This window comes from Ammospiza nelsoni, chromosome 4 (assembly GCF_027579445.1).
Source record: "Ammospiza nelsoni isolate bAmmNel1 chromosome 4, bAmmNel1.pri, whole genome shotgun sequence".
In the NCBI taxonomy this organism is placed as follows: domain Eukaryota; kingdom Metazoa; phylum Chordata; class Aves; order Passeriformes; family Passerellidae; genus Ammospiza; species Ammospiza nelsoni.
The window spans coordinates 58,813,267-58,826,480 of record NC_080636.1 but is presented as its reverse complement, the minus strand read 5'-3'; the positions used below and the strand labels follow the sequence as shown (position 1 = coordinate 58,826,480).

The 13,214-nt window shown below is 41.8% G+C and overlaps 1 protein-coding gene across 2 annotated transcripts in view; it reads left to right on the top strand.

The window, feature by feature from the left end:
* The first annotated feature begins 10,927 nt into the window (after window positions 1-10,927).
* The window catches only part of SNCA (synuclein alpha), a 63,912-nt gene continuing 61,625 nt past the window's right edge, over window positions 10,928-13,214 (top strand). Inside the window, exons 1-2 of one of the 2 annotated variants that reach the window (XM_059470276.1) lie at window positions 10,928-11,170; window positions 12,608-12,753. In XM_059470276.1, the coding sequence (XP_059326259.1) occupies window positions 12,633-12,753 (121 nt within the window). In that variant the 5' untranslated portion in view covers window positions 10,928-11,170; window positions 12,608-12,632. Of the gene's footprint in view, window positions 11,171-11,211; window positions 11,406-12,607; window positions 12,754-13,214 lie in introns of those variants that run through there. The other variant, XM_059470277.1, reaches the window with a different exon arrangement.

Sequence of the window (13,214 nt, the reverse complement as noted above, 5' to 3'; positions counted from 1 at the left end):
CCAATACAGGACGAGGTTAATGACATTTGTTTTTGTAATCTGTGCTTTTCTTGCAAGATGCTCAGAAACATTTAAAGAGTTCAACTCAATAAGCAGAAAAGGGTCAGGTATATACCTGAACTATACAATCTTAAGGCACACTTCCTGCCATAAATGCAAGTTCCATACAAATTCATGGAAATGACATTGAAGACAAAAATCTCAATCTACTCTCTTATAGGTGTAGAGAAGAAATTGTCAAAAAAAAAAAAGAAAAAAAACCATAAAAAATGTTTTGGGTTATGGTTGGGTTGGTTTTACCCTCCCTGTTTAAACCTTGAAACACATTTCAAATGGATTGCAAGTCTATTATTTTTTTACTTGATAGAGTGTGTTTGAACTTGTACTTCAAAAAAGGTTAAGTCCTTTCTTTGATTGAAACCTTAACAAGTTTGAAGCACAACTTTTAAAAGTAATATCATTGCAAGACATTTTTGTGTGATGACTTTGGGGAACTGATTTGCCAGAAAAGGATTACTAGCACAGAACATGTGCACATGATACTGAAGGAAAATCTAACATCCATGAAACAAGTTACATCCTCAAAGTGCATTTATGATAGACTTTAAGGAAAACTTAGTATTACAACAATTTAAAAGTCCTAGAGATAATAATTTATAGAAAATGTATAAAGTATGATCAGTAATGTCAGGACTCTTGCCTATAAATTGAGCATTAAATATGTGTGAAGTCTGGCTTGCTGCTGTGCATACTTCAAATTTAAGAACATGCTGATATACACCATTAAATTGAGGAGTCTGAACTACCAGTGTTCCCATACAGAGAAATTATTTCATATAGGCAGATCACCATAAAATAATTACTGGAACATAAAAATTTTTAAGCCTTAAGGATGTATCCTATTGAAGTATACTGTTGAATTTTTTTAAAAAGTTGAATTTTTAAAAAAATATAAAAAATCTTCAGTCCTCCACTGAAACTAGCACCATGTTAATGTACAATGTGACAGAATCTTTTCTTAGGAGGAAATTGAGTACTTCTTATTAGTTCTGCTTTGGTGTTCAATAGCTTAAACAAGAAGTTATCCTTTTTGATTGGGGTAAATTTAAAAAGAAAAAACCCACACAATCTGACAGGAGAGTTGTTTGCTATCTGACAATTTCAATTACTGTGGGAAAACCTGGACACGGGAATATACAAATTCTGCGTAATATTTGATTTCCAGCATAATTTTTCAGTGAATATTCAGAGTGGAAAACTAAGTGGAAGAAGGAGGCACTTCAGATGAAGATGTAACTTGAGAGGCACATATACTGGTTGTTAAGGTAACAGAAGAAGGAACCCACAGAAATTTTCATCAAAGACTAATTCTCACTGAGCTCAACACATCCTGGCTGCCTAGAGAGTTCAGTATCTAAAAACTGGAAAGAATATAGCAAAAGGTCAAATACAGAGATGTGTTCATCCTTTGGAGGAAACACTTGATGAATCTGCTTGAGTTACTGAACCTCTTCTTCAACCACAACATAATGACATGCTCTTCGTGCTCCCCTGTGTGAGTCTAAAAGAGAGAGAGACAAAGTTGTAACTCACAAAGTATAACAGGATAGGGGAGCTAGTGGCACAGCAGACCATCTCAGAGAAACACATGTAGAGTTGAGCTTCTAATGTTAATGGCTGCTCACATGTTTAGAAGAAAGTCTGGAAGATTGCAAACCACACTAAAAGCCATTCAACCAAAATTAAGTGTACTGGTTTGTCTGGGATAAAGTTAAATTTCTTCACAGTAGCTTGTATAAGGATAGGTTTTTGATTTGTGCTAGAAACAGGGCTGATTACACAGGGATGTTTTAGTTATTTCTGAGCAGCTCTTACACAGCATCAAGGCCTTTTCTGCCCCTCACACACCCCAAAGAGGCTGGGGCTGCATGAGGAGTTGGGAGGGGACACACTGGCACAGCTGAACACAACAGTCCCAAAGGGTACTCCATACCACATGGTGCCATGTTCTGCAATAAAATCTTGGGAAAGAAGAAGGAAGGGGGTACATTCCTAATTATGTCATTTCACCTTCCAAGTACCCATAACATGTGATGGAGCCCTGCTTTCCTCAAAAATGTCTGAACACCTGCTTGTAGATGGGAGCTAGTGAATTAATTCCCTAGTGTGTTTTGCTTGCTTGTGCAGCTTTTCCTTTACCTATTAAAGTGTCTTTATTCCAACCCACACATTTTTGTACTTTTACCCTTCCGATTCTTCTCCCATCCCACTGTGGGGGAGTGAGTGAGTGGCTGCACAGTGATAAGCTGATCACCAATCTTTAACCACAGAACAAGGCAAAGCTTGGCAACACTAAGCATGCAGGAAGCATGCAAGCTGAAGTATTGATCTACTCTATAAATGAGAGTCACTAAGATTTTTACAGAAGCTGCAGCAACACAGACAAGGCAGCTAAGCCTGTGAAGGCAGCATTCCCTTGGCTAGAGAGGGCTCTTTTGTTTCCATGCATTATTTCAACTGGGAGCTGTACATCACACTGAGCTTCTCAGCAGAGCTGAGTTATGCTATTACAGCCTCCCAGAACAATCTCACTGTCCTCCAGCAGCCTGAGGTCTTCCTACATGTGCCTATGCAGACATGTTGAGAGAAACACATTTGATCCTCACCATATTTTCAGCTAGAAGAAATAAGCCTGTCTTTGTGGACATACACAGATAGGGTTTTATTGTAAGAAATATCTTTCTCTCTACTTACAACTGCAAAGGAATACTGCAACAGGATCCTGCTTGTCTATTGATTAACACTATTCTGCTGTTTCTACAATGAATACTAAATGCATTCCTCCCTTCTTTCAAGCAGCTCTGGTGCTTACACTTTTCTCCCTCTGTCATATGTAGGCTGTCTGTCTGAAATCTGTAATCACAACAGCAGATGAAAAAAGTCTCAGACTGTACCACTAGCACTTGGGTTAATGCTCAATGCTAAAATGTCATCTGTTTTCTACATGCTTGGACCATCACCATCTTCAGCACGGGATTTCAGTTCAATATCTGAGGTATGAAGTATCTCCAGATTTACAAGGGTGTGTGACACAGCTGTGTCTCTGCAACAAAGCTCTGTCTGAACAGGGTGTGACATTTAAATGAACAAATATTTTGGATCTCAAGATAGCTTAAGAGGGTGATGAGAAATGGCCTAAGACTGGATCAGGAAGACTTCCTAGAAGGCAGGAAGAGACTGTAACCTCTTTGATGGAGTGGTAAGGGAGGGAAGGTCCTATGACAGGGCCACACAGCACCACCTGCAGCCAAAGCCTACAGCTCACAGAGCTTGTGGAATGGCACTGAAAAGCAGAGAGCAGCTCCCTGGCCTCAGGTGGGGCTGAAGGACTTTTCCAGGACCAAAGGAAAACATGCAGGGCTTGCTTGCTGCAAGATAATGAGCTGGTCTGGAAGCAAAAGCTGCTGCCAGAACATGGCAATGTGGGACAAAGTCAGGTATAAATATTTTTATTTTCAGTTGGGCTAATTAGTTGGTCTGATCTAAGCTGACTTCACTAGAAAATTTGGTTTATTTTATAAATACCTATCTGTTTGAATGTTTTGATCTTTTGAGACAGCGACAAGATAGATTCATCTCTCATTGCTTTGGCTGACTCAGCATCTATATACAAAGTTAGTTCTGTGGTGCCTGTGAGGAATCAGTCTTCCACAGAGCTGGTCTAAATGGTAGCCCAAATCAGACAGGTAAAGTCAAATGGAGATCACTGAAGTAAGAAATAGGAGAGGATTGGTTTTGGTGACTACACACTAGATATTTCAAAACTGCAAAACTGTAACATGGTGATGAAAAGATACTGGATGGGAGCAACACAGCTGACTTATGAACAATGTTAGAGACTGAAAAGGCTGTTCTCAGACTGAGATGGCTTAATGAAGTGTCAAGGTCTCATTTTCTCATTCATGCTGCTAGTACTTTGCAGCACAGATGACCCCTGCAGAATAAATGCTATATTACTCACAACAGACAGCAGTAGCAGTGACTGAAACACAACCTTTTAAAATCACTAAATGAATATATAATACTCAACATTTCTTTAAGGTGTTCAGCACAACAATTTTAAGTGAAGAACATTCAAGTTCATTTAGGAAATTGAATGTTCATTTCAAATGCATGTAATGAAACATATTTCAGTTGAAACTCAACTTTGCTGATGATTGGCAATGCCTTTCTTCACCAGAGCATTCTGATTAGTCATGGAATAATGAAATTTGCATTTGAGTCATGGATTGCAAGAGGAAATTCTGATTTATGCCCATTTCAAGTAGCTCTGAAAGAGTTTAATTTTTGAAGGAAACTACATAAGCACCTGGTAACGTGGTTATGAGGATGCCAGCAGAAGATATTATTGATGAGTATATACCACTAGTACAAAGAATTTACTGCTACAGAAATGTCAAATTCTCATTTCACAGGGCAGTTAGTACCTAGAAAGGCAGTGATCTGTGACTATGGGTTACTGTGAATGGTTCACCTGTTTCATTCTCACTACTTCTGAAATTCTTCATCTGTGCTTTATTCCCCTATTGGTGTCTTGTCGTGAAACCAAGATAATAAGCCCCTTTGAGCCAAGAAAATTGTCTGATTATGGCTATAAAAGATCAAACCCCGTGGGGCACTCATCAGCAGGTATGAGTGAAGTGAATGCCAAAATTATTGATAGGGGAAAAGAATTTAACTTAAATATTTTGAATACTTCGTGTAGATTGGTACCATGAGAAGAAGGTAAATTTCTGAGACACTAATTCTGCACAAATTCTACATCTATATTTCAAAACACAAAAGGAAATCTTCACAGATGAAAAGTCATTGTCCAGAAATCTCTACTTAGCTCACTGACAACCTGCAATTTCTTTGTCGACAAACCCCTCATTGAGATACCTACACAAATTTCACTTGGGTTTGACTGTGGCCTTTAATTTTGACCACTGTCACCCTGTTTGCTGCTTAGTCTTCCCTTTGTCCCTTACCTAACTGTGGAGAGCCTGGTTCAGTTCCCAGGCTTGATTTTGTAAATAACTAGGTTCTCAGACACCTTTTTCTATAAACAATAAGATTCTCAGACAGTCTTCCCATAACAGGCAAAACATTCTGTGCTTGGGCTCTCTGGGAACAGATAGCTGCTCTGGGAACAGATATGAAGGTTTTGAGAACTTTTCATATCACAGTGAGAACGCTGGTCCTGTTTTCAATAAACAACCCACAGGTATTGTAAAACAAAAGGAGGGGTTAGAGTTTTCTCTGTAACCTATCGTGAGCTTGAATTTTGCAATATGCATGAAGTTAATTAACACTGTTATATAAAGTGGCTGATTTAATCAATAAATGGAAGTCAATGCTGATCAACAACAAGGTGGGTTGGCTTCCTTCGCTTTCAACACCTAACTGCCTTGTCTCTTACTCAAGTGATGTTTTGAGTCTTTTTCTCCTGCCTCTTGGGCATCACTGCAAATGTGAATGCTTCAAACTGCCTGTGAATTGAAACAAATTGGAGAGCATAACAGAAATTAAATGTTTCTAGGGTAGAGTTTTTTCCCCAAGATTTGAGCTTGAGGCTGTAACCGAAATGGTAATTTAAATTAAATTTGCAAGTACATTTATTTTGTGTGTGATTACGAGGAAAAGTAATTTTTTCCCTATTGTCTACATTGCCCAAGCCTGAGCATACATCCCCTTGTGAAGAAATCTGAAATGGCTCCCCACTGTTATTCCATGCCCTGCTCACTCTTCCATATAGATAAATGTTAATAGCCCAGAGTGTTGCCTTAAAATTGAGAATTTTAGATCAAGAAAAGTTCCTTGATGTTTTGTGGTAAAACAAACATCAACAAGAAGGTTGCCTGTGGGTTGGAGATTTCACTGGAATAGGATTCCAATAAGTGATTCCATATAATAAATAAAGGAGCCAAAGAAACCAGAACGGATAATACTGTGCTTATAGTGATATTTCCTTTGCTATTTTTGGTTCCCCTGAGTCAATCTCTGGTTTAATGTCAGCATGAATGGGAATTGAATTGGACCAGTGGCTGGTGAAACAAAAAAAGTGCTGGCAGCTGATAATGGTGTTATGAGTTTATGGTAATTGGAGTGGCACCAGCAAAAATATCCAAGGGACAACTTGGCTGGGAAGCTAGAACATAGGAATTAGAGAAATGAGAAGAGAATCATGTGTTGCCAGATAAGACTTCAGGTTTTCCCTGTGGGTTAATACCTGAATGAAAACCACCACTTTTCCTTTATGTGATGTCTTCTTTCCTTTAGGAATTACAGAAAGAAGACAGTTTGATAGAATGAAATATGCTCCTGTTTGGGTTTTCCACCTGTTCAAACAGTTTTTTGGTAACTAACTGTAGTATCTAATTAAAGCTGCTGCCTTCATGGTGCACCCCTAGAGAAATGCTGCCATGCAGGTAATTAATGTGCTGTGCCTGCACTGGCTCAGATGCCTATGTTTGCAGCAGGCTACTTTAGAACATGCTGCCTTATCTTTGACCTTGGAGACATCTGGTGCTGGCTTCTCAATCAAACAGAACTTGGGACAGGACAGGCATCAGACCTGACTCTGGCTTGGTGATTTCACTTTTTTAGAATTAGCATTTTCAGTTATATGAGGTGCTGATAGCACACTGCATCACATGTGAGGAAGGTGATTGTTTCTTTCAGGTAAAATCAATTTATTGGTGCTATGCAACTTGGCCTGTTCAGTCTGGAGGAAAGGAGACTGAGGTGAAATCTTGTTACAGTCTACAACTTTCTTGTGATAAGAAGAGCAGGGGTAAAACACTGATCTCTCCTCTCTGGTGACCTGTAATAGCACTGAGGGAATGGCCTGAAGCTGTATCAGGGAGATTTAGGCTGGATATTAGGAAAAAGGGTCTTCAGCCACAGAGGGGTTTGGCACTGGAACAGGCTCCCCACGAAAGTGGTCACAGCACCAAGTTTGACAGAGTTCAGGAAGCGTTTAGACAATGTTCTCAGGCACATGGTGTGACTCTTGGGGATGTTCCTGTGCAGGGCTAAGAGAAGGACCCAATGAGGCCCCTTCCAAATCAGCATATTCAGTAATTCTGTGGGAAATATCTTAAAGAATAATCAACACTGCTTTTGTCAGGCACCTTTAGGTCAGCCTCGTCTGACCTACTGGCTGTCTCTGAGTAGGAACATGCGGCCAGATGGCTTCCTTGGCACTCAAGATACGGCTTTTCAGAGTAAAGCTTTGCTAAAGGTTCCACGTGCAACAGACAGTGGTTTCTGTGCCCTTCAGGACTGAATTTCTAGCCCAGAGAGGTTAATTAATTTAATTCATTAATGAAATGTTACCATTGTTTATGAAAGCTGTGATGGCTCTGTAACTTCACCATTGACTGCAAGTGAAGGAGAGGTAAAGGTCTGGCAGGTTCTGCCTGTAACAGAGGTGGTATAAAGCTGTGAGACCCTTCTGTCTGGTGTCAAGATCAGTATAGCTGAACTGAAATCCACCAGATGAGAAACATACATCAGTCTTCCTGTACATTGGTCACAGTCATATTTTCTGGAAAAATCCCTTTGCCTAGGATGCTTCTCCTGGGAAGCTGAGAAGCCTCAGAGAAAAATGAAAACAATATTATTTCGTTGCTTCTCCTCTGTTTTGCTCATATGGAATGTGTTTGGAGTCAGATGCATCATTCCTTCCCTTGTATGGGAACCCTGCAAATACAATATACATCTGTTCACGTAGGTGTGAACATTCCTCCAAGTACTCCAATACAAAATATAGATGTCATATATTTCTGTATAAATTAAAGCTTTTTGATCAGTTCCATCTGTATCTCTTGGCAATGGCTGCATGGCAGTGAACATCCAATAGCCCAGCCCATATTAAGCACTCAGAACTATATCTATCAAAACAGTACACAAACAGAAACTTTGCAATGGGACTGCTGCATAATAACACATACTAATTTTAAATTAATAAACCAAATGCTTCCGCTGGGAAATTAACTCTGATATGAGTTGCATCTTGATTGTATGAAGGCTTTAATACATGTGCTTACCTTTCAGTTGGGTAAACATCATGGGAACACCATGCATGCTCTGGGGTGTTAAACTACAACACTTATGAGCATAAGAAAAAGATAATGGTTTGCTAAATCTCAGGCTTGCCTATAAGCAAAGGTCTTCTTCACCTTTTTTTTTTTTTTTAATTGAGCATATTTTTGAGTTCTCAGAAAGGAGCTATGCACACAGGTAGTTACAGCATGGTCTGTAAAGACAGCAATGGTTCACAGACGGAGCTGGGTGGGAATAGAAATGCAAGCATTGTGATGTAAGAGTCCAGGAAACTGATCTGAACTCCCAGTTGCCTCTAAAGCAATCGACATAGTAAACTGTTCTGTAAGAAATCCAAACACTGCACTATATGTGCATAAAGTGTTCAGAGTCTCTCACATGTATTTATTCAATTAATACCATTTTCAGATTAGCTGCCATCAGTAGAAGAGCCTTGAATTGGAGTAATCAGTGTGAACTGTGAATATAGTGCCCTAAGCCAGCTTCCCTTCATACTGCAGCTTTCAGGTGTTCAAAGGAACCTGTCCTCAGTTCTGTGGTAACACAGGGAGCCTGTGTGAGTCAGTAACCCAAAACCAGTAAATGCAGATCAATTTTCCTCTGCAGTCTTTTTCAATTGTCCATAATTGTCCTTTTCATAGTGATAAAGTAGATGTACTTGATCACTAGCAACTAAACCAATAAGTTAGCCTGCAAGGCAAGATAAAGTAAAGAAGATTTGAGTACTACTTAATTGATTTTTGCTCTAGATCCTCATGTGAAGTAAACAGTGTCATTAAATAAAGATTTGTTTTAAATGTGATCAGTGGGCAATCTGTTTGCTACTATCCTTTCTTCAGACAGAAAAGGCTTCAGGGGAGAACTTACTGTGATACTAATAGTACTGAAGAGACAACCTAAAAACAGCCCCAGCCAGCTGTTGTAGACAATGTGGTTTAAATAGCAATTGCCTTGGAGATACAATGTCCATTCTCTACCACATTTAATTCTGGTTTCCACCTAAGTCCCATTCATTTTCAGAATGAAGAATTTCTTGTGTCAACATTTGTACTCTGTTTTATTCTTACTGTGCCTCTTATCCAATGATTTGGAATTTAACAGCTGCCTAGTTTGAATACTACAGCTGAAATTTTAAGCTTTACTTCTGCTGTGGCAACTGATCCCTCTTGCTTTTACCTCTCTATTTCTAGCTGCATGATTTTGCTAAAGGACAAGCTGTTACTTTGTTTAACAGCAGAACATAATGCCTGCCTTTGATAAACATAAGGCAAAAAAAGAATGCTTACAAAACCTAGGAGTTGCAAATATCTGAGCTCTTCTTCGTAAAGTTTTCAGAAACAGAGCTATAAATGCACAAGGTTGTTTATCATACTGGATTATCTGTTTCTCCTAACAAATAAATACAATAAGTATATCCAGATTTATATCAGCATAATAAAAAGCAACATTTCATACTCACAGTCACTTGCATGCTGGAAAAACAAAAGCCTTCTTTAAATCTGGAAGATAATACTTACATAAGGAGTGCAAGATTGACTTTAATTCTAATTTGGGGTCTAAGTTTACTGCTCAGGGTAGTAGAGAACGACTGAGAAGGGTTTTCAATGAGCCAATTTACATACTAAGATACATAAATTGGGCCAGTTAACATGTGCAAAGAATATTATTTTATTTACTGTCTGGAACTGTACCTATTGTCCTCTCCCCAAAATAGGAAGAAAATAGAAAAACCACAACTAGCTGTTGCACTACTAACTACAGATGTGCTGCACATGATGAATGAGGTGAGGTACCGTGTGTAATTTAATTTCTGGGCTTTTTTTAAAGGTTTTCTGGAGGGCAGAATTATGAGAAAATTATTTGTGTTGCTAGTCTGAACATTCTTACACAAAGAAGTAAATCTGTTGCCTAATGCTTGGTTGATTAAAAATACTAGTAGAATGAAGCAAAAGAAAGTTTACCAAACAATACAGAAATATTACTTACAAAGAAACCTGACAAGAGAAAGACCCTGCACTACATGTTCAGCATGAAAACAAAACCAGGGATGCATCAGCTATCTCCAAGGGACAATGGATGCAAGATGCTCCTTGCAGCTCACAACCTTGTATCTCATCTATGCCATGTTCTGTTTCTCCTTTTGGAGTGCAATAAAACCCAAGCTGTTTCTGTGAGTCTTGCATGATTTGAATTGATGTACTGAAGCTGAAGGTCCATCTGTTCTAGTGCCTTGTCTCCCACTGGTCTTGGCTTTTCATGCCTAAATTCTGTGACCAAAATAGAGAAGTTTGGTAGGTTTCCCTTTCTGGGGGGAAAGTGACTTCTCTGCCTGAGTTTAAGATTCGGGTGGCAGTGGCCATGGTGGAGGATGCCAGCAGCGGTGTAAGGGTTGGGTAAGTCTGGCCCTACTGCTCTTCATTGGGGATGAAAACTCTCGTGTGTGTGCAATTGAATTAAGACTCCAATTACACCTACAAGAGCACCACCTCCCGTGCTTGAAATGAGCTGGGATCATGAATCTTGTGAGAACGGTGACATTGAGCTGCAGTCATTCAGGGTTGAAGACTGGGAAGTAGATGAAAAAGAATTAGAAGCTGGGGGAGATTCTCTAAGGCTTTGGCGAAGTGACTCAGGGCTGTGCCGCATCATCAGCCTCCGTACACTCCTAAGACGAGGCGCTCCAGCCTTTGGAGGGAGTGGTGACTGTGCCGAGTCGCAGCGGGAACCGGTCCCTTGGCACGCCTTCTACCCTCGCTTCTCCCTCGGTTTGGGCCCAGCAAACAGGTGCTCCGAGTTAATCACGCCTCCCACCCCCCGCCGCGGAGGCCGTGATAGGGTGGGCATAGCAGGGGGCTGCGCTGGGAGCAGGAGCTACCGCTCCTCCCTGCCGCGGCGCTGCCTTCCCGCCCCCCGCCTGCGGGGCTGCCGCCGGGGTGGTGCCAGCAGAGCCGGCCGGCTCCGCGCCTCGGCATGTGCTGAGCAGGGGCCGCTCCGCGCCTCGCCCGCAGCCCGCCCGCCCGCTCGCAACAACGGGTGCTCGCCGGTGGCGGAGGAGCCGGCGGTGAGTGCGGGCAGGGCGGGGCCGCTCGGGGCGGGCTGGGTGTGTGTGCCTGCACGGAATGATAGGTGTGTGTCTCTGACTCCAGAGACAGCTGGATAGAGGTACCGTACCCTGTTGAACGTTCCGTGCGGGCAGGGGAGGGAGGAGAAGCCGGGCGCCGTGTCCGCCGTGTGCCGACGGCGTGTCCGCGGGAGCCCGGCGGTGCCCATATGGTCGCACCGCTCTGCTTTCCTCGGTAGGTGCCTCGCTGTGTGCATGTATTCGTATGTTTGTGCATGTATAGCTACATATCCTCCTGCATATACATGGGCGCGACGCCCTGCTCCCTCTGCAGGTGTTATTGGGGTGTGTTATTGGATCCCGGTGCCCCCGCAGCTGGTCGTGGCGCTGCCCCGGGGACGGCTCTTGGGACCCCGCCGCTGGAGGAGCCCAATGCCTCCCCCGGCGCTGTGTGTGCGTGTGTGAGGCTCGCAGCCCCTCCGCCATCCCCGGGCCGCAGGTACCGTGGGCAGGCTGGCTGGAGCGCGAACGCTGCGCTGCCTGCCTTCGCACGCTCGTCACGAGTTAGTGGAAAGCTGCGACAGCCCAGATGCCTTCCTAGACATCCATTCCTCCTACTCAGCCTCTGGCGAAGGAGAGAAGATAAGAGGCAGCGCTTCTGTCTGTGTGGGTGGAGGAAAAGAAAGGACTACTGATAATGGATTTGTTGAAGGGATGCTGATTCTGGGTTTTAATTACTATTTCAGTGGTTTCGGTGTAGCCCTGGGTTGTATTGCTGCCAGAGGACTCTCTTGGTAGCTTTAGTACAATGCTTTTAAAATCCTGTGTTCTTGCTTTTGCTTTTCAGTAAAATGTTTTCTCATTTGTGATGCATGCAAGGAACCCATTCAGGAAAACTCGATTTCCAAAAGAATGATGTGGACTGTGTGTAAAATGCTGGACTAATGGAAATGCAGCAGTTTTTATTTTATCCAGACCTGAGTTGTAATGGCATTTTCTTACAAGTGAACATTTGTCACCTATGGGAGGTTTTGGTTTTCAGTTTAGTCTGTTTGTTTGTTTTTTTAACTTGCTGATATTTATCTAAGTTGGCTTTTTTCTCTGGATGAGAGGTGGAGTATCATCAAATCACAGGACTAAATCTTGCATTCAGCACATGAACAGAACTGTCCTTTGGGAGAATTGATAGGCAAGGAAGGTACTTCCCTCGATGGAACTATCTTGCAATCAGACCTGCATTATTGGCAACCTCTCATAGGATTCTGTGGCAATAGGATATCTGTTTCCTATAGCTATACAATTTGGGGGTATGAGTAATATAATTTAAAAATAATTGTGATCCCATTCAGTTGGAGTATTTTTTTCCCCCTTTCTGGCATAAAAAGCTGAAAAAACCTTACTGAAAGTGTGTACTGTTTTTTTTTTTTTTTTCTCTAGAGCTGTGTGAAGAAAGTCTTCAGCCATGGATGTGTTCATGAAAGGGCTTTCCAAGGCAAAGGAAGGAGTCGTAGCAGCAGCAGAAAAGACCAAGCAGGGTGTGGCAGAGGCAGCAGGAAAGACGAAAGAGGGAGTCCTCTATGTGGGTAGGTGGGCAGCAGAGAGCACTCTGCTGGCTGGTGCACCCCAACATTCACAGCTGGATCCTCATCAGGCCCATTCTTCTGCAGAAAAAAAATATGTGATTACTAATGGGAGACCATTGCAAGAGAAACAAGAGGAGATTTGTGCCTTCCTGAGCTCTGGTTCTTGAAGCCAAGTGTCTTACAGGTCATTGGGTTGCACTCCATGCAAGAGGTTTGCCAGATCAAGGCAGAAGGGGTAGTTGGTGCAGTAAAAATAAATATGAAAAAATGTAAAAGCTGGAGGTGAAGGTAGCTTCACAACATTCTGTAGAGCATCTGGGACTTGAACAGGATTTCAGGAGAAGACACTTGAGAGGTTAGCTCAGGAGTTGAGTAGTAGACATGCAGACTGCTTGGTATGTTGATTTAACATTATATATGGCCAAGTGTCATCTGAAATTATTTTCATGTTATGTAATTAC